The 28000-nt window shown below is 37.1% G+C and overlaps 1 protein-coding gene across 1 annotated transcript; it reads right to left on the reverse strand.

Moving 5' to 3' along the window:
* Window positions 1-971: 971 nt before the first annotated feature.
* LOC137920412 (UDP-glucosyltransferase 2-like) lies at window positions 972-16311 on the reverse strand. Its single transcript, XM_068763757.1, has 8 exons — window positions 16098-16311; window positions 15103-15190; window positions 8611-8800; window positions 6039-6236; window positions 4256-4472; window positions 2891-3110; window positions 1774-1993; window positions 972-1263 (listed from the first exon to the last, which is right to left on the reverse strand). Exons 1-8 carry the CDS (start codon window positions 16275-16277, stop codon window positions 999-1001), a joined length of 1578 nt encoding a protein of 525 aa, XP_068619858.1. The 5' UTR covers window positions 16278-16311; the 3' UTR covers window positions 972-998.
* Window positions 16312-28000: the final 11689 nt, after the last annotated feature.

Raw genomic sequence — 28000 nt, forward strand, 5'->3', positions numbered from 1 at the left:
CACTGGTCTTTCAAAGCGCGCCACTGTATTTCAAAGCGCGCCACTGTATTTCAAAGCGCGCTACTGTATTTCAAAGGGCGCCACTGGTATTTCAAAGCACGTCACTGGTCTTTCAAAGCACACCACTGGTATTTTAAAGAGCGTCACTGGTCTTTCAAAGCGCGCCACTGTATTTCAAAGTGCGCCACTGTATTTCAAAGCGCGCTACTGTATTTCAAAGGGCGCCACTGGTATTTCAAAGCACGCCACTGGTTTTTCAAAGAGCGTCACTGGTCTTTCTAAGCGCGCCACTGGTATTTCAAAGAGTGTCACTGGTCTTTCAAAGCACACCACTGGTATTTTAAAGAGCGTCACTGGTCTTTCAAAGCGCGCCACTGTATTTCAAAGCGCGCTACTGTATTTCAAAGGGCGCCACTGGTATTTCAAAGCACGCCACTGGTTTTTCAAAGAGCGTCACTGGTCTTTCTAAGCGCGCCACTGGTATTTCAAAGAGTGTCACTGGTCTTTCAAAGCACACCACTGGTATTTTAAAGAGCGTCACTGGTCTTTCAAAGCGCGCCACTGTATCTCAAAGCGCGCCACTGGTATTTCAAAGCGCGCCACTGTATTTCAAAACGCGCCACTGGTTTTTCAATGAGCGTCACTGGTCTTTCAAAGCACGCCACTGGTATTTCAAAGCGCATCACTGGTATTTCAAAGCGCGCCACTGGCATTTTAAAGTACGCTGCCCATTGTTCAAAGCTCGCAGCCTAATGTTCAAATCTCACTGCTGGTATTTCAAAGTGCGTCGCCGGTCGTTCAGAGCAGAAAGCGCTTGCGGGTAACAGTTATGCGGTAGATAATTACAAGTTACTGTAACAGCTACAGCTATGTGACGAACGTAGTTTTTGTACATATATATACACAATCCATCCATTTTACCATCATATACACATAATATAAGTAATTAAAAGAATTTACCAGAAAAAAAAATATTTACTAAAATCACCCATCATCATCTAAGATCTTTTCTTCTTCTCCGTATTTCTTTTACGGTTACATAATAACTTAAGTGCGTATAGAACAACAAATACGAATGAACCGACTAATGCAACGAGATCCAGGAACATCTTCTGATACCAGGGCACCCAAAGCGCTGGAGAGCGGTAGAAGGGCGCACCGCCCGTTTGCACCACGTGTTCCACCCAATGAACAAGTTCCTTTCCTGGTGATACCGGACGATGATGGTAGATGAATGACATCTCCTTCACTTTTTGACGATATCTGTGAAAGAAATTATTTTTTATTTGTCATGTTAAACGCAAGACTGGATTTAAAAGGAAGGCAAAAGTATTATTTAACTCTAAACCGTCATGTTATCTAACGATCTTGCTTATATCTCACTTGACATGCGAAAACATTTCACAATCTTCGTGTACGTCTTGTATTTCGATATCTAACAACAATGTTATCTTGAGTCAATAACCCTTGGGTCAAAGTAATTAAATAATAGCAGATAACTCAATTTAATAATCTCTATTTTCCGCACTTCCATAGCTATTTAAAAAAATCCGATCAAGTTTTATACCAACAAGAGCTATAGTTTGAAAAGGCCCTAGGCCTGGTCTATACGAAAAGAATATTATAGAATATTATATATTCATATCAAATTTCAAGTGTCTAAGCTTTATAGTTCCAGACATCGTTATGAGACAGTATATATATATATAAATATATATATAAAATGAATAATAAATAATAAAATGTGTATACATGTATTACCAAGTAACTTACTTCGGGTTCGTAAGCATTTCTCCAATCGCCTTCTTTAGTTGTTCTGGTCCGTTGTCATTCAGTATCACTTTCAATGCGGTACCTCTTTTAACAGAAAGATCAACATTGAAATTTTGATCGAAGAACACTGGAATTCCTATTGTCGGCACTCCGAAGTGCAGAGCTTCAATGGTTGAGAGTAAACCTCCGTGCGTGATGAATAGGACACAGTTGGGATGAGCTGCAAATTGATAAACATGTAATGGCTATCATAAACTTAAGTTTATTCAGTTGCAATGTTTCAACACAAATTACTTAAGTGTGTGTGCATTCACCATTTTGTTCATACAAATCAATAGTGTAAAAACTGCATATTGATCTAAATAAATTAAAATATATCGCCAAATTCGTTGCTAAGCGAATTTGAGATTTGTTTCACCGATTCGGCATTTCATTATTTTCTTATATATTCGCTACGACTAGAAAGGTTCTTGTGAAGAGAAAATATGTCAGATATGCGAAGAAATAGTGATTTCAACTTAAGTTAAATAAAAAAAATATATTAACATTTAAAGTTTTTAAAACGATGACTACCCAACTTGTGGTTGGGTGAACAAAACAGAGGCAAGGAATATAATATATGTGTTTACTAATTGCTAGGGAAGATTCTATCAAACATTGAAGGTGTTTATAACACACCTGCAAGTCGCTGTTGGAACTGCCATATTCTCTAGAATCATCATCATGCTAGCCTATACACGCCTCCTGCAAGGCATAGATCTCCTTCCGTAAGCTGTCTTGCGCTGCTCGCATCCAGTGACTTCCCTGTGGATGACCTTCACTGCGGTTGCCGGTTTGTTCATAACTCCACAACCTTAAGGTACCATCCGTGCGATATGGTTGGTCTAATGCCATTTCAAAATGCAAATCCAATGAGTTATGTTGGTTAATTTCGTTAGTCTACGAATCACCTCACCCCTCATTCAATCTCGTACATAAATCCTGAGCATACCTCAGGATTTATGGCATAGCATGGCTCGTTGTGCGAGTGTAAATTTGCTATTTAAGTCCGAAGTGAAAGACCAAATTAAAGTCCTGTAAATCATCTAGAAATATATCTATTCAAAGAGTAATTTACCTAAAATGCTAGTCTGCGGAGCCCATTGCAAGATGTGCACATTGGACGGCCGGTTCGGTAACGCCTCTTCAAATTTCCAAATAACCGTCTGTTTCAATTCACCGAACACTTCCAGAAGCTTCTTTCTTAAATGATCTGCCAATTCCTTGCTTTTCAAATTCGATCCCAAACTGAAGTATATAACTCCATCTTTAGCGTTGTCCATTATTTTCTTTATATTCTGTGGAAAATGAAAAATGTTACATTAAAATTCTATATAAGAAAATTCTCAATCAAGGAATATTTAGATCATTACATATGACCTAATTTTTCCTATCTACCAGACTAGAATGTAGTCCTAATACACTTTTATTTATTTATTAGTATAATATGGGAAAAAATAACAATTCGCCACAATAAAAACTGCAATTTCGAAAAAGCTTTCAACATTGCTTATCAAATAGGTTAACAATAACTTGCAATATTGATATCACTCATAAAGCAGTCTACAAAGACACAACTGTTCCATATTTGACCGTCAATAGCATGCTATACCTAGATGCTGTAAAACAGGGATGAGCAACCTTTTTAATCGATAGGTTTTAAAGTTTTTGGCGGGCGTAATGTAACACTTATTAATAATTTACAAAACTTTAATTACTTTAGTAGACATTAGAATAAGAAAATATGCAAATTTTAATGCAAAATAAACAAGAAGTTTTTCGATATAAGTGTATATAGTAAGGTGGCTAAGTTGAAATTTTTTCCAAGCCGCAATTTAATATACATTTAAAATACGCAAACGAATATTTTTTTACAGGAATTATATTTATTGAAATTATATGACAAAAGTACAAAATATATGTAATTAAGTTAGATATAATGGCACACATATATGATATCACTTCTTATAATACTTATGATGCCGGTAAGTTAATTACGATCGGTAATTGGACTTCGTTATTTTATGGTGGAATAATAATAATAATTATTCCTACCAGTAATTTGTTTCGATTACTCAGGAGCTGACATAGGTTGTAAAAATTTAAATATTAGAATAATTCGACTGTCAATCGGAGCCAAACATAACCGTCTAAAGGGCCACCACATTTTTAGACACCAGGACAGTTTGGTCACCTCTGGTATATATAAAACGAACGGAGATATCTAATCGTGTTTCACTCAGTTTTGATCGGTGATTATTATTAATCAATTGTTTCGGTTTAGTATGTATCACCATTTTATTATAATTAGTTTTATAACAATATATTGATGAAAGTCGATAAAGTAAATTTAATTCTAAAAATGTTTAATGGGCCGAATGTTGCTCATCCCTGCTGTAAAGCCCTAATCTGGGCGAGTCTTCATGTATGGCACTATTTGTACCTCTGGCAATGGTTTGGGATCCTCCACGTGATATCCAGCTATGGGTATATAGCTCTGCGGCAGTCTGATGGCCTGACCAAGCGAAGCGTGAGAATTTCCCAGCATCAGCGAAGCGTTGTATTTGAACACGTTGTAGGGCAATAGTTCCCTGCCACGCTGTGCCATGATCGGCTTATATACCGTCTCGTATAAATTACTTTCAGCATTTTCGTAGTACCTGCAAAAGATTATTAGTTAGTGCAGTGATTCCTAAAGTGGTCTATATCGACCCCTAAGGGTCTATGACAACCTGCAAGAGGTCTACGTCAGCGAAAAAAAATTTGAGAGTCCATGAAATGAAAATGGGCGTCCACGATAGTGGATCTCAACACATACACTAATAGAATCTATTTACTTACATCATACTATCTTATAATATCAAAACATTTACATAACATATTAATAAAAGTTCCTATGAAGTATATATTTTATGTTATTTTATTTATAGTTTATTTTATGTTTATTTAACGTTACGTGTATTTTACATAACAAGATTTTATTTAGAGTAGTTTTAATTTAAATTCAATTAATAAATGTATAAATTATCATGTGTTTTTACTTTAAGTTTTTAACATTAAACTTCACACGAGTAAGAAATTTACAGGAAATCAATATCAGGTAAGTAGGGGGTCTAACCAATACGGAAAAACATAGGTCTACGACACAAAAAAGTTTGGGGAACTGTGAGTTATATTTAGAGTATATTGGCAAGCAGACACTCAAAAAGCTATGGAGAGGTCTATGTTTGGAATTTCTCTACATGATCGAATAAAGAATGAAGAGAACCGTAGACTTGCGAAAGTAACAGACAGACCAACGTATTGGCAAGCCAAAGTGACAGTGCAGGGGTAAAATAGCGCGCAGAACAGATAGCCGCTGGGAGATGGTTCTGACGTTGAGACAATGCAACTGCAGCTTATTACATTCTTTAAGTGAACTTGAACAGAACTTGTGCTTATTACTTATTCTTTGTTAATGTTAATACTGTTAGCCCGAAGGCTTTTACAGCATCATCGTAACAGAGTTCACGGAGCGGAAGGGTTCGTGGACTTAAAAAATTTAAAACTAAAAAATGAAGCGGTAGGATCTGTATAAGTTCCATGAAGACGTTGGCAAGTAGCAAGGCGCTCTTCCTTTGTAGAGCTGTGAATTGAACGTGTTGCTAAAGTGTGTATGCGGCTTGGGACAGCAGTGTAGACCACAGGCGAGCCGAGGAGGAATCCGGATCCAACCACGGTTCGGCCACGCTGTTCGCGGATAAGGAGCGGGCGACCACTCTTTAAAAATAGGTGTTGTGGCGTTGTGAGTAACGTTTAGTTCTGTTCTGGCGCTGTGGCAGTGGTTGCTGACGGTGCTGTGAGATAAGCGCTTGCAGTGTTGTGAATGTCTGCAGCGGGTGTCGTGTGATGCGTGTTCTGTGGGAGCCCTATGATGGTCGTGAGGAGTAAGTCTTTGATATGTCTCGAGATGACCTTGAGGCAGCTCTGCGAGCTTTTATAGTGTGCGAGAGGGACGCCAGATAGAGCGCCCTCATTTACATATATAAATAGAAATAATTTTTGTAAATAAATGATTCTCAGTCAAATCGCCTTTTTTTAAACACGCAACACTAGAACCTTGTCGAGGTCATCAGTAGACGTTGGGTGTATGTCGCTTCCCACTGGTTTTATTAGCTAAAGGAGAGGCCTATGTCCAATAGTGGACATCTTATAGTTTAAATTATGATGATGATTTTAATACTTACAGTTTATATTTAATTTTGTGCATTATTTGAAACCATAGCGCGTGCACGCGTTGTGTGAAGGTAAACGGTGGGATATCGCTGAACTGAATGTATGCAGTGTACGCCGGATTGGTCTCCTCATCGATCAAACTCAATGCTACGAAGTTTGGCTCGTAAGGGAACGACCATATAAGCGGACAGTTGAAAACTGCCGCGAAGCTGTAAATAAATAAATATAAAATAAACAATAACTAAAACATAAAATTTATACACCAAAACCACGTGCAGACAATGGAAATTAGCGCTAGACTAGCTAGAGTTATGCAGACTACGTGCGATTTTTGAACATAACTTGAGGTTATAAGGCCAAACGCATAAACAACCTGGTACAATTTACACTGAAAACGAGCAATCATTTTAGGTTCCAGGGGTTTTTACACATTTGTGGGACTCATATGTACCATCCGGGACGAAAGGGTTAATCTTCAAATGTCACTTGAAAACAACTGTACCGATTTGGCTAATCAAAAATGGCAACGAAAAGACAACATTGTGAAAAAAAAAACAGTTTTTATTTTCCCATTTAAACTGCCAGTAAATCAAGACACCTGTACTTAGCTGTCAAACATTTGAAGTCATTCAAAATATAATAAGACGCGTTAGGATTATTTTTGATTAGTCATATTAATGCCAGTCTTGCAGAGGACGAAATAGAAAATTTGTTTTTACGACATTTAATAAATGAAAAGAGTGATCGCTCTAAATTGAAAATACTCTTCATTCACTTATTCCTAATCAAACTACTCCTTCTCTACATCCTTCAACACTCCTCCATCTTTTTCTACTTTTCTTCTTCTTATACTGCTGCGACTACTGCTACTACTACTTTTACCACTACTTCCCAGAAGGCTTTTGTGGAAGAAAATCGCAGCAAATACAATTTGGAAAAAAATAGCGGACTGGTCAGTTGTTTAGTTAAAGTTACATGTAATATAAACATGACAAATCCATTGTAAAAACAATCACAAACTGTGTATAGAAGTTACTTTTCATTGGGAGTTAACGCAGTCATTTAGCTAGCGGGGAGTCCCCGCACGCTGTCTAACTACCTACTACATTCATCGGTTTATGTAAAGCAAGTAAGGTATTCAGACAAGTACTGGTTTGGGTGCCATCATAATGAAAAAACGAGCGGACAAAGAAAATATATTGTGCAATTATTGTTTTAAGTAATTGTTATGCAGAAAAACCAAGATCAGCAATGTAGTTCAAGTAACGGTGGACGAGGCATATCGCTCGTGCTAACTACGGTTTTTGGACCGACAGGTTCTCCAGTGGTGAACATGACCCAGTAGACAAGATAGTCAAGGCTGCTGAAAGTTGGTCGTCATGATGTTCTTTGGCGACGATGAAGAAAAAAAAAACATCGCCATTTTATTCAAATTTTTTTTCATTTACAGTGATCACTTATGCACGTAGAAAGGAGTTTTTCAAGAATTCACTTTGCTAAAAACTTGTATCAAATTGAATTTACATGGGTTGAGTCCAAATGGTTTTATAAATAAACTAGCTGATCCCGCAAACGTTGTTTTGCAAACAAAAATTGATATTTTAATTTACAAATAAAAAATAAGGGTTGATCGTAGAGGGGTGAAAATTTATGGTTGTATGTATTCTTGTATGCTGTATCATAAAAAAATAAAAACAAAAAATTTCGTTAAAAAAAAAATTTTAAGTGTGAACAACCTTTATCACTTAGGGGTATAGAAAATAGATAGTAGCCGATTCTCAGACCTACAGAATACGCATATTAAATTTATATATTAGATTGAAACACATACGCACACACACTCATTCTCACAAACAAACACTTACTATATCGAAAAGCTGTTATTTCGGACGGCACTAATGAAGGGCGCTAGAAGTAGATTGCCTCGCGCTATTGATGTCAAACGTCGGGTTGTCGAATATTAACGAATTAATTAATAACAATGTTTACGCATATATGTATGACATATAGGCGGTAAAAACTACTTTAATTAAGAAGAGCTAGAAAACATACGTAAAATACTAGAATTAGAGATGAAACAATACTACTTAAATATCGATACTTTTAATAGATACTAGAGATGGGCAAAATTTATCCCTGACAAGAAATGATTGATTTATATCTTTTCGATCTTGGGATATATATCACTCTTTTATATCTTTAACTCATTTAGCTCAGTACGGTTCAGAGAGAAAATAAGGCACCTAACACCACATATATCCTTTATATCTTTGGCTCCTTCTCTCAGACTTAGAACTTAATAAGGCGGAATAAAACGTGTGAAATTAAAATAATGGAAACTTGAAATTTATGACGAGTTATTAAACCTTTTTGATATATTTACTTCCTATTAAGAGTTTTATGTCATAAAGCAAATGAAATGAAATGCGAATAAAAAACGGCACGTCGCCGAAAATAAAATAAAATGAAGAAGCTCAAATTAGCGGATTGTCTCTTTGCAACGTTCGATGTACAATATTTATCGTCGGATACTGTAGAATGTAGTTTACATTTGTTCTAAATAAATAAAAATAAATTTGTTACCCAGAATAAATTTCATTGAACATCCATTCCGCTATGACTACGTCAAAACGTTCTGATGGCTCTCTTAGAAGTTCCTGAACGGCGGCAGTCTCAAATGTCTTCTTAGTTACATTCATCACCATGTGGAACAGAAGTTCTTGGTTCATTTCCATTTCGCCTCTCAGTAAGAGTTGTACATTTAGAGCCTCCGCTGTAATTATATAAACATTGACTCATGTATATATTCCATTTTTAAACGGTTTTATTTAGTTCGACCCGTACGGAATTTATTTGTTTATTTATTTGGGTCAAAATTAGAAACTGAAATTTAAACACCTTCCCATTGTCAGATTGATCTGAAATTTAGTACACACATTTAATTTAGATGACAATACAATATAATAAAATCAATAACATTATAAATCTAAGATGGCCGGCGATACAAAATGGCGGATTACATATTTTTCCTTAACCCCCTCAATATGGGTATCAAATGAAAGGGCTACACTAGTAAAACACGATGATTATGTCAAAATTTAAAATTCAAGATGGACGCCGTTCCAATATGGTGGACTAGGTACATATTTTTCCACAACCACCACAATATGGGTATCAAAAAACCGATTAACTTAAAAGTTTTTTAAATGTATTTATTAAAGATTTATTTTGCACTTACATCTGTAACAATAGCGTACAAAGTTAAAGTCATTCTCAGACTCGTTTAATAAAAAGTTTCATAAGGTAAAATTTTGAAAATACACAAAATAATACCCTATTTCTCTTGGCCACTACATAGCTTGGAGCCGTGGTAGTCCAGTGGTAGAGGACTGAGACTTAGGATCATTTGCCGCGAGTCCGATCCCCGGGGTACAATCTTAATGTAATCTGAATTTTATAGGATTGTCACAACTAACAAACAAGTCTCTAGAGTACGGACTGTAGCGTCCTCGAAGTACCTTTAAACCCGTCTTTACCGTTCTCTTTATAGTTTTTCTTACTTTCAAACCTATAATTAATAGTATACTATTAAATAAATCATATTTTAGCATTTAAGAGATTTTAGTTGATCGAAACTTAGCTTATAGACCCATTTATATGATTGATATTAAAAAGTATACATCAAACATTTTTAAATTTAATTTAATAAGACCAATTATTGAGTTTCTGGTGCCGCTAGTACTAGCCTAAACTAACAACACAGGCTTTATTATAATGTTAAAAATAAATATCAATTTAAAAGTGCCTGTTAATTCCTATTTAAATAAAAAATATATATTAAGATGGATTTTAAAAACAGTGAAGTAATCACTAAATCACTCTAAATATGTTATTTTGAATTATTTGTAGAAATAATTCTAGAAGCTTCATATAATGACGCACTTATTAACATGGGTGTTCCGACCAACGGCGTACGAGAACGTAGAGAGAATAATTGTTTTGTTTGTCATAAGTCTCGCTTTCAAGAGCAAGTACTCTACTTCTAAATCTACATCATAAATGTCAACTCGCAGTAACATTTGGCGCCATTTGTAAAAACCAAGGCATGTTCATGATATGACATTACTTTTGCGCCACCTGTTACGGGGGACGCCTAACCTTTTTTTTTTTTTTTTTGTTTCGGTGGGGGAAATCTTCCGGTATTCAAGATGCCCTGCCTCTGGGGGAAGGACAGGGGTATGTGGGATTCCTACCCACTAAAACCCCCCCCGGTGGTCGCCCTCTGCGCTAAACGGGGGACCGCGGTATCTCCCGGTCCGGGATCGCCACGCGGTCTTCCCTTGCGCCTTGCTATTTTTCGATAGCCCGTCCTGGGGTATGCGTGGATACACTACCCCCGAAACCCTCGTGGTACTATCACGATGGTTCGGGACCACGTCGAACCATCGTCCGCCTCAGAGTCGCCGAAGCTAATGGGAGTTTAGGGTCCCCACCCTAAACTCCCGCGACTCCGAAGGCCCCGTTCATGGTAGGGGAGCACCATTCCTCGGAGGGCCGTCGCGAGGCACGTCTCTGCGCTGACGGCGTCGTCTCCGAGCGGGATCTGTCCTCTGCCGATCCCGTTCGGCTGCCTCCTTCTGGACCATGACGGTCTCACAAAAAGAGGCCACGGCCCTCCACGCCGATGACCCACTCAGCATCGCCGACACGATTGCTGGCAAGGAGAGGTCCTGTCCGATCTCGTCCGCCAGAATCCGCAACTCCGACTGCCACGCCGGGCAGACCGCAAACGTGTGCGAGGCGGAATCCTGGGCGGCTCCTCCGCAGTGGAAGCAGTTCGCCGTCGCTTCGCGACCAATCCTACACAGGTAATCACCAAAGCATCCGTGCCCGGTGATCATCTGCGTAAGCCTGTAGGTGAGCCTTCCGTCTCGTCGCTGCATCCAGGCCTCGAAGACGGGCAGGATCGCTCCAACGACGCGTCTGCGCGCATAGCGCTCTTCCGAGAGCTTAGCGCGCCACGTCGCAAGCGCCCTGCGCCGTTCCTGCCGTCTGACCGCCTCGAGCACACGGTTCGGCTCGCCACCGCCGTCTCGGCGGAGGGTGCGGACTTGGTCGTAGACCCTCGCATCCGACTCCGCTAGAATGTCCAGGGGCGGAAAGCGCGCCAGGACTGTCGCCGCCTCGAACGATATCGTGCGATATCCGCGTACGATCCGTATGGCCATCCTCCGCTGGACGCTGTAGATCTTAGTTCTACAGCGTCGAATCGCCAGCCTTTTTGCCCACACGGGCGCCCCGTACAAGGCTACGGACCGTACGACCCCTGCATAGAGGCGGCGGACTTCCTCCGTGGGTCCCTCGAGATTAGGCAGCAGTCTATGCATGGCACCCGCTATCCTCTCAATCCGGGGGACGAGGCGATCGAAGTGCTCTTCGAAGCCCCAGCGACTGTCCAAAGTGAGGCCGAGGTACTTTATGTACCGCCCCACCGTGACATCGTGCCCACCGACGCGAACGCGCGAGTCGGGAGGTTCCCTCGTTCGAGGCAACCGGTGGAACCATAGCGCCTCGGTCTTGTTTGGCGCTATTTCCAACCCCAGCCCGCGTATTTTAGCGACGACGACTTCCGTCCCAAGCTCGGCGAGCTCCCTGGTCCTCTCGAAGTTGTCTCCGCTGGCGACTACCAGCGTGTCGTCGGCGTAACAAACGACGCTCACGCCGGCGGGGAGACTGACTTGCAGAACCGCATCGTACGCGAGGTTCCACAAGAATGGTCCTAGGACCGACCCCTGCGGCACCCCGCGCTTGATCTCCCTCCGGTTACTTCTTCCGTTTTGGTCCTTGTACACGATGTACCTGTCTCGCAAGTAATCGCCGATGACGCCTCGCAGGCAGGGAGGGACCTCATGCTGGATCAGTCCCTCCCTTATCGCATCCCAGGGCAGTGAGTTGAAAGCGTTGACGATGTCGAGGCTTATCGCCAACGCTATACCACCCCGCGACACGGCCTGCTCCGACAAGGACCGAACGCGCATGATCGCGTCGACGGTCGAACGCCCTCGACGGAAGCCAAACTGGCTGTCGGCAAGATTGGGGCCGACGCGAGACAGATGCTCGCCGATACGAGCGGCAATTATCCTTTCGAACAGCTTGCCGCACTCGTCCAGCAGGCATATGGGACGGTACGCAGAGGGAGATTCTACGGCCCTGCCTTCTTTCCTCAAGAGGACCAATCGTGCCTCCTTCCAAGGCGTGGGGAACGTGGCTCGGCGGAGACAGCTCGTGAAAAGCTCCGCCAGCTTACCCCCCAAAGACGCCAGACTAAGTACCCAGACCCGACCCGGTATTCCGTCGGGCCCCGGCGCGGTGTTTCGCGCTCTGAGACGGCTCACGGCCCGATCCAGCTCCTGCGCCGTTACCCTCGTCTCATCCGTCCACTCCCACAGCTGTGCCGGGGGGTGCGCGGAGGGACTTGACCGATCTTCCGGAAAAAGAGTATCTACTAACCTCCTCAGAAAGACCGGTTCTAAGGTCTCCGTCGTCGGGGGCATCCATGGCCGGAGTTTTCCCAGCACTATTCGGTATGGACGCCCCCACGGATCCCTGTCGAGTCCCTGCAGGAGCTCGACCCAACACCGAGCCTTGGCGCCAGCTACCGCCTTCTGCAACGCCTTTGTAGCCGCCCGGTACTCCCTGTACAGTCTGGCCATCTCCTCCTCCGGAGCTTGCCTTCGCCTCCTTCGGGCTCGGGTGTACCGGCGGCGGCTCAGCAAGCAGACCTTGCGGAGTTCCGCAATTTCCGCCGACCACCAGTGCACCCCCCTGCGCTTGGGACGACCGGCCCGGGGCATCGTCGCGTCGCAAATTTGCGTCAATATCTCCCGGAACCAGTTCGCTCCCCTCTCCGGTTCGGACAGAACCTCTTCGGCGTTCGGCCAATCGGCGACGCAGGCGGCGGCCTCTAGCCGGTCTTTGTCTAGCCGCTTCAAACACCAGCGTCGCGTAGTGCTGCCGTCACGGCCGCCAGAGTCAGCGACGGGCCTGCGGATCGCAACATCGAAAACGATGTGGCGATGGTCAGAAAGAGTGACCACCTCCTCTGCAACCCGCCAGCCCGAAAGCATACGCATTGCAGTGGGAGTCGCTCATGTTAAGTCCACGACCGACTCCCCCTGCCAGCGCACGCATGTGCTGACGGATCCCCTGTTGACAAGTCGGAGATCCAGTCCGGCCGCCCACTCCAAGACGGTGTCTCCCTTCGGATCGTCCCTAGTATTCCCCCACGCCCTGTTGTGGGCGTTAAAGTCTCCAAGGACGATCAACGGACAGGGGAGGCAGGCCGCAGCGCAGTCCGCCACCCTATCCAGGTACTCCTCGTAGTCGGCGCGAGACCTGCTGGGAGACACGTAGCAGCCTATCATGGCCAAGGGACCCCATTTAACGGCGACATAGCCCTGTCCCTTAGATAATAAGGTGCAGGGTGGGGTACCCTCTCCGCCCCTCCAGTAGAAAGCTACGGACCCTGAGTCGTCGCCGAACCAACGAGGATGGTCAGGCACGTTATAGGGCTCCGCTACTACTGACAAGGCAACCCGAAACTCGTCGACGGTCTGCATCAGCAAGTCCTGAGCATTCCGGCAATGGTTCAGGTTACCTTGGAGGACTCTGAAGGGCGGGAATAGAGGTCTAAGCGACCTCCATGTCCGAGCTTACGCCCGGCGCTGCGGTCGGTGCCGCTGCGGCCGCCGTGCTGGTGGTCGCAGGCGGAGTCTTTTTACTCCTCCTGCCTTTACCTGGCGTTGGGCCGCACCTCTTACCCAGCCAGTGGTTGGAGGGCAACCCAAGGTCTGAGCACAGAGGGCATTTGAGTGCGGATGACACGCACTCTCTTGCCTTGTGCCCAGACTCGCCACATGCGAAACACCGCGTGCTCCGGTTTACAGAGTTGGGACACCTGGCGCCGACGTGTCCCTTCTCCAGGCACCGGAAGCAGTGCATGGGTCTGGGTTCCAGGGGTGCCACCCTCACCGAACCCCAACCCACACGCACGCGCCCCGCAGTCACCAGAGCATGGGCCACCTTGACCGGGCACCGCAACCAGCAGGTGCCCATGCTCGTGTTTGTTCGGTGGACGTCCTCGACCTTGACGTCGTCCACCGAACAGCCGCCCGCCTCTGCCACTGCTTCCGCGACCTCGCCCGGACTGACGGCGTCGTCGAGGTCCCTCAAGCGGATTTCGCTCGTCTTGACAGGGCGGCTGATCTTGACCGCCACATCGCGAAGGACCTCACGCATCCTCGCCGCGAGGTCGTCTGCCTTTCGGCCACAGTCTTCTCCACTGATCTCCAAGAGGAGCGCTCCAGTCAAGGCACGTTTTTGGCGCAGAGCCTCGATGCCGAGGTCCGCCAGCCGTATTTTTGCCTTTGCCGCCTTTACTACCTCTGCATAGGTGGAGGTGGAGCCTTCCGGCAGCGTAACCGTCACGGCCGCCGTAGTGGGAGCTCGCTTCGCCTTCTTGGTCCCGCGGCTCCTGGGTGCGGCAGGCGGTTTAGCACTCGGACGAGGCACGGGCCGTGGCGCCGACCTGGGTTTTCGGGCAACCTCAGCCCAGGTGTTCCGGGTCGTGATCGCCGACGCTGGGGGGACGCCTAACCTAACCTAACCTAACCTAACCTAACACTAGACGTTATACGTGTGAAATAATATTGATGATTCAATATTTTATATCATGCCCCCATCATTGTATCATTTATGTCTCTTATCTTTTCTTTATTGTCTCAATAATATATCTTTTAAAAATATAAGGTCAGTGTACATATGTACCTACGAGTACATATGGTTAATAATAAAGACAAAGTTATTATACACGTCTCTAAAAGCGATAAATTAGTTATAATTCATTGCAAGGATTTTTGTTTACAGTTACATTTAAAGTTAAAAATGTGTCACTAATTTTATGTAGTATTATCATCATCACTAATGAAAGTAGACCTTTCTTACTAATTTCTTATAGGACTAGTTATATTATAGGACTAGTTATGTTATAATTTATTATGAATTAATAATACGTACCGCTCACCGCCTTTGTGTTGTCGGCTACGCTTATCTGTCGGAGGTTCGGATTGGCATGTTTCTTTGGAAACGGTGTGATGTATGTGACCTGAACGAAATAAATAATTAAAACGTAACCTTCTTTGGCTTCAACAATTACATCATCATCATCATCATATCACGTCGTCCACTGCTAGACTGGATTCTCCTATAGATTTCCAATAGTACCAGAAGAAGCGGTCTGCATCTATCATCTTCCGATAGCTTTAAGGTTGTATGTCCACCTTGCTAATAGACGTCAAACACTGCGCTTGCGAACCTACTTTTTTCACTTCAAATGTTATAAATAATCCGTAAATACAAAGAAATAGAGCTCCTTTTTATTTTCCATAAACGTGTCGAACAAAAATTGATAATGAAAGATAACAGAAATTTGTAATGTTATTTTCGAATTCAAAATATCTTTATTCAATAGATTTAATTATTAATTATTTTAATATTATAAGTAGTAAGCTGCCATAAGTTCAGAAAGTTCATCTGACGGCCAGAAACTCAATAGTTGCTTTTTTTTAATTATATTTAACAATGTTTAAAGAATACATAATAATAAACATCGTGTAAATGAGTCAATAAACCAAGTTCCACACATTTTGATAAACTAAAAACTTTTGGATACTAGATTAATATTTATTTCATAATATACTTTCAATTTTAGATTTAAAAGTTAGGTATGTAATGGTACTTATTTAATACAATGCTAATACTCAAATCGGTGAAAGATTTATTTATATTTAGCCATGATTATAGATGGTTAACTGGAGGAGGCCTTCACCCGCGGAGGGGTTCTTGTAAATAAGAGAAACAAGCTAGTAAAACAAGAAATTCCTAACTCTGTAACGTTTCTTTCTATAAGAAATTAAAGACTTTATAATTATTATTACAGATGATTAATATTATTTTTATTATGTAATACTAAAATATCACAAAAATCTTTGTCATATTTATTAAATAAATACCTCGTGACCGGCGTCCAGGAGATGCCGCACGTATCCTTCACCCAAGTTGCTGTGACTGCCGGCAGGAAATGGAAACACTACCAGGATCTTATAACCATCAGCTACTGACACACAAACAGAAGTCCACACCAACAAAATTGTTATAACAAGTATCTTCATTTTTATTTTCTTCGAAATCATTAGATATATTTTTCTTTAACTAAATTATCACATTTATTTTTCTTTTCTCATCAAAACACACTTGATAGATAATCATTAATAATCATGAAAACAAAAAATATACTTCTGTTTAAATTTTTCTCGTTAAATAACCTGCAACAAGAAAATTTTAATAAAACTATAAAGTAAATAATATATTTTTGTAACACAAGGTAATGGAATTATTAACAATATCTATAACATTAATAGCTGAAGCAAATAAAATGATCTTATGACTACTAAATAGTTCAGAAGATCGAAACGAAGTGACGATCAAGTGTTTCTTTTAACTACCACAGTATATATACGCCTCTGAAATTAATACAAAACAATTCGTATGTAATAAAGAAATATTATATTGCAAAGTAATATAAAGTCAAAACTAGATTCTATCTATTGTTTCATTTTTATAATTTTCATTAATACACATTTTTATACATAATTAATGTTGAAAGCCTTATTCAAAGTTTATGATTTGTGATTAATAATGTTTCTTTAAAATTCCTATGATTATTTTCACAGAAACAGTGTATAAACACATGTCATTACATTTTAGAGGTTATAAAAAAACTTAATTATTACTTTTAAATAATAAATATTAAAAGTTCACCAAAATATTGAGGAATGTAAAAGGTAAAATAATTAGTAACCATAAATTAATCTAGCATACAAATTATAAATGTAAACGTGTTTTAAAACTTATTAAAGATAATCATGAATATCATTGGCCATTGAAATTAGAAAAAATAATTGCAAAAACTAGAATAACATGCACAAAAAATGCTGATTCATTAATTAACTTTAGATAAATTAAAAAAAAATGTTAGTTGTGACAACGTTATACTTATCAACATTATTATCATATTTTTAAGCTTTGTGTATATTTGTCTAATATATCTCATTCGTTACATGCTACGTACTATTCCGGTCCTTTATATAATGAAATCGATTTGCTTTACAAAAATGTCTAACGAAATTAGCATCCATTCATCATTATTCTACTATTTCCTTTTCTATTTATTTTCTTAGTTCACGGCCCTTTCTGCTCCGTGAACTCATTTCTGATAAAGCGGTGCCCCTGAGCTAACCAAGAGAAAACAATAAAGAATATGCGGTGATATATATTTTTAAATGAAAAGTTATAACTTTCATACAATTTAGGAATAAAATATTTAGCAATAAATTCTGTAAGATCAGATAAATTCATAAGTGTAATAATAAAGAACGGTCTTCATTAATATAGGTATACGTCAGTGTTACCCAACCTTTTTTGTGCCATGCCCACTTAAGCGTTTCTAAAATTCTTATATTCCCCAATATAGCATACATTATTTCAATATTAAAGTTATAGAGTTACACCAGTATCGAGTCCGTTTTCGAAATGCCTCCTCTTAACAATCAAATTGCATTCCCGTGGGCCCAAGGTTGGGAAACACTGGTCTAGGTGATGAAGCTCGAACTTGCTTGACGAGTTAAGCGCGGTCTGTTCGTGTAAGTGATTTCTTTAACAAAGATCACTGAACCTAACCTCGATATTTCGCGGACATGATGTAATCTGACAAAAACAAATTAGAGCAAGTTTTGGCCTAGGTATTTTAGTGAGCTTTATGTATAAATATTTTGACCTAAAACAACGTGGTATTGATTAGTGCCCTCAAATAACATTTAATCAAATGTCCAGACAGTGGATTTTTCTTCATCAGGACAACGCAACTTCGTTTCGACCAAATGAACAACCTTGTATTTGATTAAAGTATCTGTGGAACTGTTCTACCATCCTTTTTACAGTATTAACCATATGAGTTTTGTTTGTTTGCAAAAAATAAAAGAAAAAGCTTATTAAACACGATTTAAAGATGTCGGAGAAAAGGTGATTGCATTTATTGGGCAACAGGCTTCCTCAATAGTGTTCATTCATTTTAATCATATCATTACCCACTTTCGATCAATTAGGCAATTTTACACTTAACTATAAAGTTTAGTAATAAACACACACACACACCCACACACATGTGTATATATATATATATATATATATATATATAAGTTAGATAGTAAGAAAGGTCTACGTTCATTAGTAATGATAATAATACTAATAAAATAACGATGCATATATTCTAAGGGGATTATTTCGAAAAACAATAATAAACAAGACAAATTTTTAACTGCTTTTTTAGTTTAATTTTGTATGTTAAAGCTTTTAATCAAATATCACACAAATAAATGGCCCACATCCGATATTATGCGACAAACCTAAAAGAACTCATTAGTTAGGACTCTTCAAAAAAAAAATTATCGCAATGACGTCAATAATAATAAAGTAGTTACGCATAATGTAATCATACGTAATATAATGATATTTGGACGAGTAACGTTAGGTGTATTCTCTACTGCAGTATTTTACAACGGAGTCCAACGCCCCATAGGGAAGAAATTTGGTTTTCAAGGGGGCAATTCAAAAATGGAATCAACACGCGTTTCGTAAAATACCATTTCTTAAATAATTACAGTAAATAATTATTACGTATAATTTCGCAAATTCAACCATATTTTCCAAGAAAACTGTTCATTTCTGTCTTCATTTTTCGATAAATTTGAATTTAGTGATATTAATTATTTACCGATAAATAAAAATATGCTAACGAAATAGGAACCCATTATAAAATCTCTTTGCAGCAAATCAAGCACATGAATCTCACTAAATTAAATAAATTAATTAATATAGAAAAATGTGTATCAAAATTATAAGACAATTAAATTTCGTTTTTCATTATGTATTCAAATTTTCTGATGATTTTTTTCCTTAAACATATCATTTCTTTTCTTAAGTAAACAATTTAAACCAATTAAAAATTAAGTATGTATGATAGTTTTAGAAAAGCGGTGGTTAGCATGGCACTAAAAAGTTTAGGAAACATTGCTCTACTAGATTTCATTATTTCTACTCGTAGATGCACTTTTCCAATTCAAATAAATGACTGTTACATGAAGCAGACCACATGACATTTCAATATGGAACGCCATTAAGAAACGTCTGTATTTGTCAAAATTACATGGCTATTTCTACACCTGCGAGAATAATGTCATGAAAGGTTCCCACAGTCAATTATTTGACTCAATTTATTTCCTATTGTACCTTATCTCGAAGTCAATCCTCTGTCAACAAGACAATTATATTGGCGTCGGTCGGAAATCGTCAATTTAGCAACCGTACGATAAAATACATGAAGATTTAAAGGACAGCTATAATAGGACACGTTGGATTAAAAAAAATATTAGATTAGATTTATCTTTGATCAATGATCAATATTAATATATGTCATTAAAGTGTTAGAAAGAAATCTGTCTAAAATACTACAATAATGTTTCAAATACACATTAATTGCAAATATATACGGACTCTCTTATAATCATTTCAGCCAAAAGTTGCCCACTGCTGGGCATAGGCCATCTAAATTTTCAATAAGACCGGTATGAAGCGACCTACATAGCATTTTCCAACGACCTTGACAAGGTAATATGTTCTGTGACTGGACACCCTGCGCTTTTTTTGTTAATTTTATCGCAGGGATTAAAATTAAGGCTGTTAAATAGAAAAAGTTAAAAAGCATTATCTAAATATTCTTTGATAAGTTTCAAAATCGTACCGACGTATATAAATAACCGTCATATAATTTTACGAGAATAATCGGAAAGATTGAAAATAAATGATTATCTCTTCATAGCAAAGTATTTTACAAGGAAGAAGTAATATAAAACTACAATACCCGGCGATAAATATTACACTCCGACCTTTCGGTACTGTAACTATTATGTGTCATTTTTACAATGAATAAATAAAATGGATAATAAAAATAAATAAACAAAATTCGAACGCCGATTGAATACGGACGCCATAATAAGTATTTAATTGTAGTAGTTTTTTTATTCGAATTCGAAATTCGAATTCTGCTATTTGACACCATATATTTGTCTTTGACTAATTTTGATGACATTGTGAAGATTACATTTAAAAAAAAGAAACGAGTTCGTAATAATTTTTATTTTTTTTGTGATGCACGAAGAATATTTTTGACATTTTTGCATCTAATGTTTTATATAATATTATAATTAAGATCTCTAATGTCAAAGATGCACTTTGTTCTTGTTGCCCGATTACCGATAAAATGGTCGCTATTTATATAAAGTGGGTCAAAATCACATAACGCGTATAACCTGAATTGCATTTTATATATATATATAACGAATTCTCATATTGAGTTATCTAGTTATATTGTCTAGGGATCCTGTCAGCATCATGACTTGATTAAATGGTATAAATTAATTACATGAACATAATGTTTACAGATTAATTCAACACTGTAATAAAGTGCATCAACAAGATAAACGATCGCATATGCCCTAGAGAGATCACAAACATTCCAACATACTGCACTTCTGGCTTATCAATGCATTTGATCGAATTAAACTGCGGAGCAACACATAAATGAAAATGTACATTTTGTTACAAAATTTTGCGTGAGTCGGCATAGAATTTTAAACTGTTTTAGCTTTCTCTGATTGTTGCCAAAATTCTAACATGGTGGAAAGCAGGAAAATTAACACAATTTTCCAAAATTTGGACGTAGACCTTAACATTTTTAATTTCGAATCAACGTTTAATTTAAATACGTACAGAGTTTCTCATCATCACATCATCCATAGAACATCCATTACGCGACATGAGCCTCCTCCATAAGGTATCTGGGGGAACAACTTGAATCCAACAGTTTCGATGACCTTAACATGGTAGTCTGTGTATCTTAGCGAAGGACATCTAGATAGGTAGTTGCGTTGGACATCTACATAGGTAGACGTGTAGGATATCTACATAGGAAGATGTGTAGGACATCTACTTAGATAGATGCGTAGGATATCGACATAAATAGACGTGTAGAACATCTACATAGGTAGACGTGTAGGACATCTACATAGGTAGACGTGTAGGACATCTACATAGGTAGACGTGTAGGATATCTACATGGATAGATGTCCAACGGAGAATTTCACATGGGGTAAAATTTTATAATTGCTGACTTTGAATCTAGCTTCACACTTAACACTTTTCGAGTGACATGTTAAACCTTAATTTTAAACGCACATTCTCAAGTGTCTGGCCGAGGCGACAATAATAAGACAAGCAACATATAAAAGGAATCGTAGCTATTCGAGTGAAAGCCGCTTTTGCCTGTGAATATGACTCGTAAACCACAGAGGACGAAAAACCTAGATCAGATTAGATACAATAGTTGCTGGATTTTTTTCGCCACTTCTCCCAGCGCCAATGCTTTACGAAGCGATAGTAATATTAGCCAGGAAATAGTAACTGATCTAATCTAGGTTCACCCCCTCTCACACATCGCTGAGTCTGACAGCGCACACCCAGGTCCCCTTTCGGTTGCCCTCGTCAGGTCACTCCATGAACATAAGTTATCTTAGAACTCTCCTATCCTAAGGTTCTTTAAGTAGCTCCCGAACTAAGCAACGTAGGTTTATGCTAAGCGCCTTTTGTAAGTTATAGGGTGACAGCGTAGATTCAGACTGAAATAAACGTAAACCAAGGATCGCTCCCAGGAACCTAATCAAGCGTCTCCCCAAAGGACCTGAGAGCCTAAAACCTTCCTATCCCATGGAATATTATTAGTAATATCTCAAGTCAGTATTCCAAAAAAAAAAAAACTATACTAAACGCCTTCAGAGTTCTACCACTTCAAACTTAGATTAATTGCTACCAGACAAACAGAATTTATAAATGACAAAAACTAACAAATATCGCCATATCGAAGAATGAATAATGTTGTGTTTTATTGTAGTATGTTTGTATGTGTGATTTGTGTGTGTAAAGGTTTATGTATCAATACATTGTTACTAAGCTAAACTTTTAACTACAAAGATTACAGAAGTAATAAATAATAGATAATTATTCTCTAAGTCAAGGAAATTAATTATTATTATAAACAAGGTTGCAATAATTTGAATTTATATTACAATTCGTTAAGCACGCTTTACTATTATTAAAATCAATGTAACTACATTTTGAATTTAATGTAAACACATTTAAATAAAGTTTTATTTAGCAATGTTTAATATAGTAGGTTAGTATTTATAATTATTAATTGTTTAAAGTGGTTTATATTATAATAATCAACAGATCATAGACTTAAACGGTTTTGTCTAATTTAATTTATTTCGTATCATAGCCACGGTTCACAATGTCATTGTATTCGTTTAAATAGCCTCCATACGACCATAATAGCGACATAATAGCATAATGCCATATAGCTAATAACACAAACAAGAAATAGCATATCATTATGTCGCGTTTAGAAACTGATAACATGCTATCAAAACTCTGCTTTGTAATGCAAAACGGCAAGTTCTTGACATATATATTTTGACAGATGTATTTTCTAACTCTCATACTTGGAATATTTAATAGATAAGGTATTGATAAGGCCAGTATGATACCAGTCTTAATTCTAATGTTAATTAAATATCGTTATCGTTTTGATGTAATAAAGTAATAATAGTACATATTAAATTTTACATATTTATTGTTAACAATTTGTAATTTCTGTTCTTGCTAATTTTATATTTTTCTTAATTAAAATTAGGTCTAACTAAAAGTATGTTTAAACGCAAAAAACATGTTTAAACATGTAATAAAATTAATTAAGGTTATATGTGAAATAGAAAAAAATTGTAAAATTAAGATTCGAGGTATTATTCATTTATTTTTCTTTCAGTCAAAATGAGTGAATCTATTGTTTTAGTTGAATTATTTAATTTGACAAGAAGTATTACAATTAAAGCAAGAAATTGGAAGAAAATGTACGGAATTAATCAACCAAAGGAGTTGTCTTTCATTGTGATAACGCTATACGCATGTTTAGCGACTGCTAAATTTAAGAGAATTTAGTTGGAAAGTGATAATGAATCCGCCTTAAAGCACTGACCTTGGAGTTTCAGATTTCCCCATATTTCCGTCTTTTCTGAATTATATATAAGTATTGTTAGATTGTCATCAAAATAGGACTGTTAAAACTAATTATAAAATCGCAATGTGTAGAACTTGATTTGGTGTATTGATATATCATTTCATTAGCTTATTTATTCAGGTCAACAGGACTGCCACGCCAAGACATGGTGTATATTATAATGTATACATAAAACATTGTTAAAATCAATTTTAAAAGAGCAACAGTTATGTTTCTTCTAAACCGGTGGCAGCTCATTGCTTATAATGTCAAAACAATTGAAGATTAAAAAAAGAAATTGCGTGTAAATGCCTACTTGAATAACTATTTTGAATTTAAAATAAAGATTATTATTAATGTTTAGCGCTTTTAATTGAATTGCGACTGGCCAATTACTTTTGACAATATAAGTCAAAATAGCTAGTATCGATCTTCTATCTGAGCACGACGGCGAAGAAGACGATAGAATAAGAAGAAGGTGTATTCAAAGATATACAAAGATTGTTTACAACTTAGACTCCCCTAACAACAACTACAACAGCAGCGACCACATCACTGATGGCGTCCGAATTCAAATCGTTTAAATTGAAATCGATGAATCGGTTCCACAACTTCTAATTGTAAGTCGAATTTTATACAAAATAAATAATATAATATGATAGACATATATGTATATATTATATATGCAAATATAATGGCTTTCATTTCTGATATTTAATTGTTATTATTTTAGTTGGTTAATTAAATAACTATATACATAAATAAGTATATATATAAGAATTTTTCTGGTTTATGGTCGATTATTATCTGGGCTACTCATATTCATTGTTATCTTTTAAGATTTATCAACGAGTATAGTAGTAGCGCTTTTTGTTTTTATAAAAGTTTGGACAGTTTGTTTTTTCTTCTCGTTATAAATTTTATAATAACAGGCAATTGCTTGGTGAATATTGCGTTTTACCTTCGAAAATCTATCGTTGTCCGAGTTCATAAATTCAAATACTTTAATTGCCTCTAGAAGCGTTCAAGATTATATTAGATATACATGTGACGAAAACTATACAAAATTGGCACAGTTTTTAGAAAAAAAAATTGAAATTTTTTCGTCGTATGTGCGAATGGTCGTAAGTGGAGGTGGTCGTAACACAAGAACTGACTGTACTTCAAAGCTTTGATTTCAGAACCTAGCTTTTTTTAATATTTCAATTTCTGATCCTAAAAATTTTTTTCTCTTTTATTTAATAAAAATGAAATGTTGGCAACATTTAATTTTTATTATCAATATATGAATGTATTATTTTCCGTTTTTAATCATATGTTATAATAGCCATTAAAATGAACAATAAAGTTGGACGTATAAAATATTTAAGATATCAGTCTAGTTTAGAACTGCCTATAAATATAAATATAGTTAATTTAAATACCATGTCAATAATTGCTGACATAACCTCTTTGAGCGCAACATCATGCAAGATAAGATTCAATAAATGATTAAAAGAGCAGTGTTCAATAATGTTCATCTAAAATCAAATGCGAAATATCTTTATTCAACAAGGCAATCATATTTTTGAATTACCACCGGTTCAAAATGCTAATTTGCTGAGAAGAACCGGCCAGAAACTGAAGAGTTCCTTTTTTAAAATGATATTTAATTATATTAGATGTATACATTATAGTAAACCATGTAAATGAGTCAATAAATTAAATTTCATGCATTTCAATCAACTAGAAACTCTTGAATGCTGTAATAAGATTACTTTAACAATATAATTTTAATTTTTGATTTAAAACTATGTAAAATGGTTAAGATGGTTGATCTCTTGTGAAACCTAACCATATATGCGTACACTTAGACCCATGAAGGATTTGCACATTTTTCGGAGACGAAATTTAAGCGCCACGATTTTTTTTTGTATTTACCATGTCTAAATTTTGGCACATAAATAATATGTTTTTACATATGTATTGTGAAACAACGGTTAGAATGCGAGTTTCATTTGAAATACCTTACAGAGTATTTATAGGTTTTAAGTTATAAATAGATCGCACAGCTGTTTTTTGTAAAACAAATATAGTTAACTTCGGCGGTATTGGATCATAATAAAATAGAATCATAAATTATCAGGAGTTAAAGTTAAAAAGTCCATTTTAAATTCGAACTTCACAATAAGATCCAGATTGGTTTTTACTATGATCACTTTCTCCGACGCCTTTAATATCATAAAAGAAAATATTTAACAAAACTATATGGGAGTATAAAAGAAGTAATTAACCTTTTAACCTCACTATAAAATGAATCCTTTTTCTTTCTATCCTTACTAACACTCTGTATGCGAAGCTAAAACTGTCAACTCGATGAACGAAGGCGACAGAATGCGCTTTATGAAAGGAAACAACAGCCAATAGCGAACAGCGTCTTAAATTTTACATACTAATTATGTATACAGAAAACAATGCTATCGCATAATGTCAAGAATGATAAAATTATCACGCGAAATTAATCACACAAAAACTAAAATCTAACAAAAATTAACTGCACAAAAAACTAGTCTATTACATTCATTATCTATACGAGTTAGTTTTTGCACTAAATGCGAAATAGATAACATGTTTGTTAATTTTATTATTTCTCGTAAATGATATGCAGTATAACCTCTTTATTTACGCTTCCTTCATACGCATATTCGCGGATATAGTAAGTACATACAAAATAATAAAAGAATTACAATATATATCCAACCTTTGTAAATGCCGTCAAATGGACTAATAATAAAGTAAAATAGATCTTATCATAACCTAGCTTAAAGTATGTTGTTAAGTGATACCGCCGAGGACTTCGCCGCGATGTTTTTGAGAATATTAATTACAAAATTAAAAAATTATTGAATGAATAAAGTATATTTTCAAATGTTGCTGTTCCATTCTTGGGTAAAAGCGGATTGTTTTATGGTTTTGCTTTTCACATTCGTTACAAAAATAATGATCCAATTTCACGTCTCAAATGCTCAAAAACTTCAATTATATTGATTTTTTTTATATATTTGTTTTATATATTTTCTCACCTACAAATGAATCCTCTATAATCACATAGAAATTACAATTCTGTATCTTCTGTTTCACTTTTTCTGTATTGCACTGTATTCACTGTTTCTGTATTGCCGGCATATTTATAGAACACACCCGACGAATAAAAAGTTTTTACTGTACGGGGCAATAATAAAATAACGAAGTTATACCTCAATGGTTTATACTTATGGCTTACGTCCATAAGTCGCAAGTTCAGATACAGACAGTCGCTATTTATATATGTTATATTTATTTATTTATTCACTCTTTTTATAATCTGTAAATGCGGACCTAATGCCTTTAGGCATTCTCTACCTTAAGTCGGGGAAATAGTCTATTCGCAAATCATATGTATATATATACTTGTAATAAAATCTCTTTGGTTATACTATTTGTTTCTGGCTGTTTTTAATTGAATTAAAAAACTAATATTTTTGAGTTAATAATTAGTATAGTTTTGCTTTGAGCTTTGTATTTTAAAATTTTACTTCAAAAGAGAAAAAAAATGGAACAACGACAACTAGTGCATTTCTACTCGACACATTTTTTACCAGAATTATTATGTACTAAGGTTAAATGTAAATAAACATTTAAAAAAAACGTATCTCAAAAATTCATATAAAATACGAATGAGATTCTTTCAACCTATTTTGTTATATAACATCGCGACGCAGGAACGGAAATAAAATTAAAATACGTGTGACATGCCTCTCTCAATAACCTCATGTCCCCAAAGTTGAGACATTACAAGGCTAACATTAATAAATCAATGTATATATTATTAAGCTTTTCCAACGAAAGATACAAAATTATAATAACTACAAATATAATATGATATAAAACCAAAGATCGTGTATCCATCATTATAAACGGATACAGAAATATAACATAAAATTGTAATTTAAATCTGATCTAAAAAAAACCCTATGAAGTAAATTATAATTTCATTCAACGTTTGCAATGCCTTTACATTTTATAATAATAACAATATAATGTCTGAAACTAAGATTTAATAACATAAATTATTATTATTATTTATTTGTTAGTAGTTGTAGCCTGACGGTTGAGGACTGAAACACGTTCGTAGGTCGCGAGTTAAATTTTTGGGATACAATCTTTTATAATTCACATTTTGTACATTAATTATATAAATTTACCACTGCTCACGAACAAGTTTTCAGATGATGAGCAGCTGCGTCTTCTGCGTACCATAATACCACACTGCGATTTCCAACCCGCCTGCCAAGCCTTAGGGCTACCAGCATTAACATCTTCAGAAACAATAGAAAAGCACATTTCTGAATAGTTACGAATATTTTCAATTATCAATAGTAATATTAAAAATAATTCTTTATTCATTTTGGATATTTAATATCCGTTATTTGTTATTTGATAACAGTCCTGTCAACTGTATCAAAGGAAAACTAATTAAAATTAGGGTTCCGTTATAATAACACAACAAATGTTTTTTTTTAACGTGGTGCATATATGGATTGCCTGTAAAATTGTAATTGCAATTCAGTCCAGTGTATTTTAAAATTGTAAATTATGTTGGCGTTTCTTAATAAATCAAATAACCATAATAATATCTCACAAAAATTATGTTCATACTATTACGTGGTC

The sequence above is a fragment of the Battus philenor genome, unplaced genomic scaffold (genome assembly GCF_028537555.1).
Source record: "Battus philenor isolate CCGP_79_NKW_IND1 unplaced genomic scaffold, ilBatPhil1.0.hap1 SCAF_18, whole genome shotgun sequence".
Classification (NCBI taxonomy): Eukaryota; Metazoa; Arthropoda; class Insecta; order Lepidoptera; family Papilionidae; genus Battus; species Battus philenor.

What these genes read in the sequence shown, in the direction of transcription:
- LOC137920412 (XM_068763757.1), bottom strand. Translation starts at nt 16,277, where the DNA reads ATGATTTCGAAGAAAATAAAAATGAAGATACTTGTTATAACAATTTTG. An exon ending in TTCAATGAAATTTATTCTGG is followed by an intron (nt 6,237 to 8,610) that starts GTAACAAATTTA and finishes ATTTATTTACAG; the next exon opens with CTTCGCGGCAGTTTTCAACT. An exon ending in TCCGCAGACTAGCATTTTAG is followed by an intron (nt 1,994 to 2,890) that starts GTAAATTACTCT and finishes ATCAATTTGCAG; the next exon opens with CTCATCCCAACTGTGTCCTA.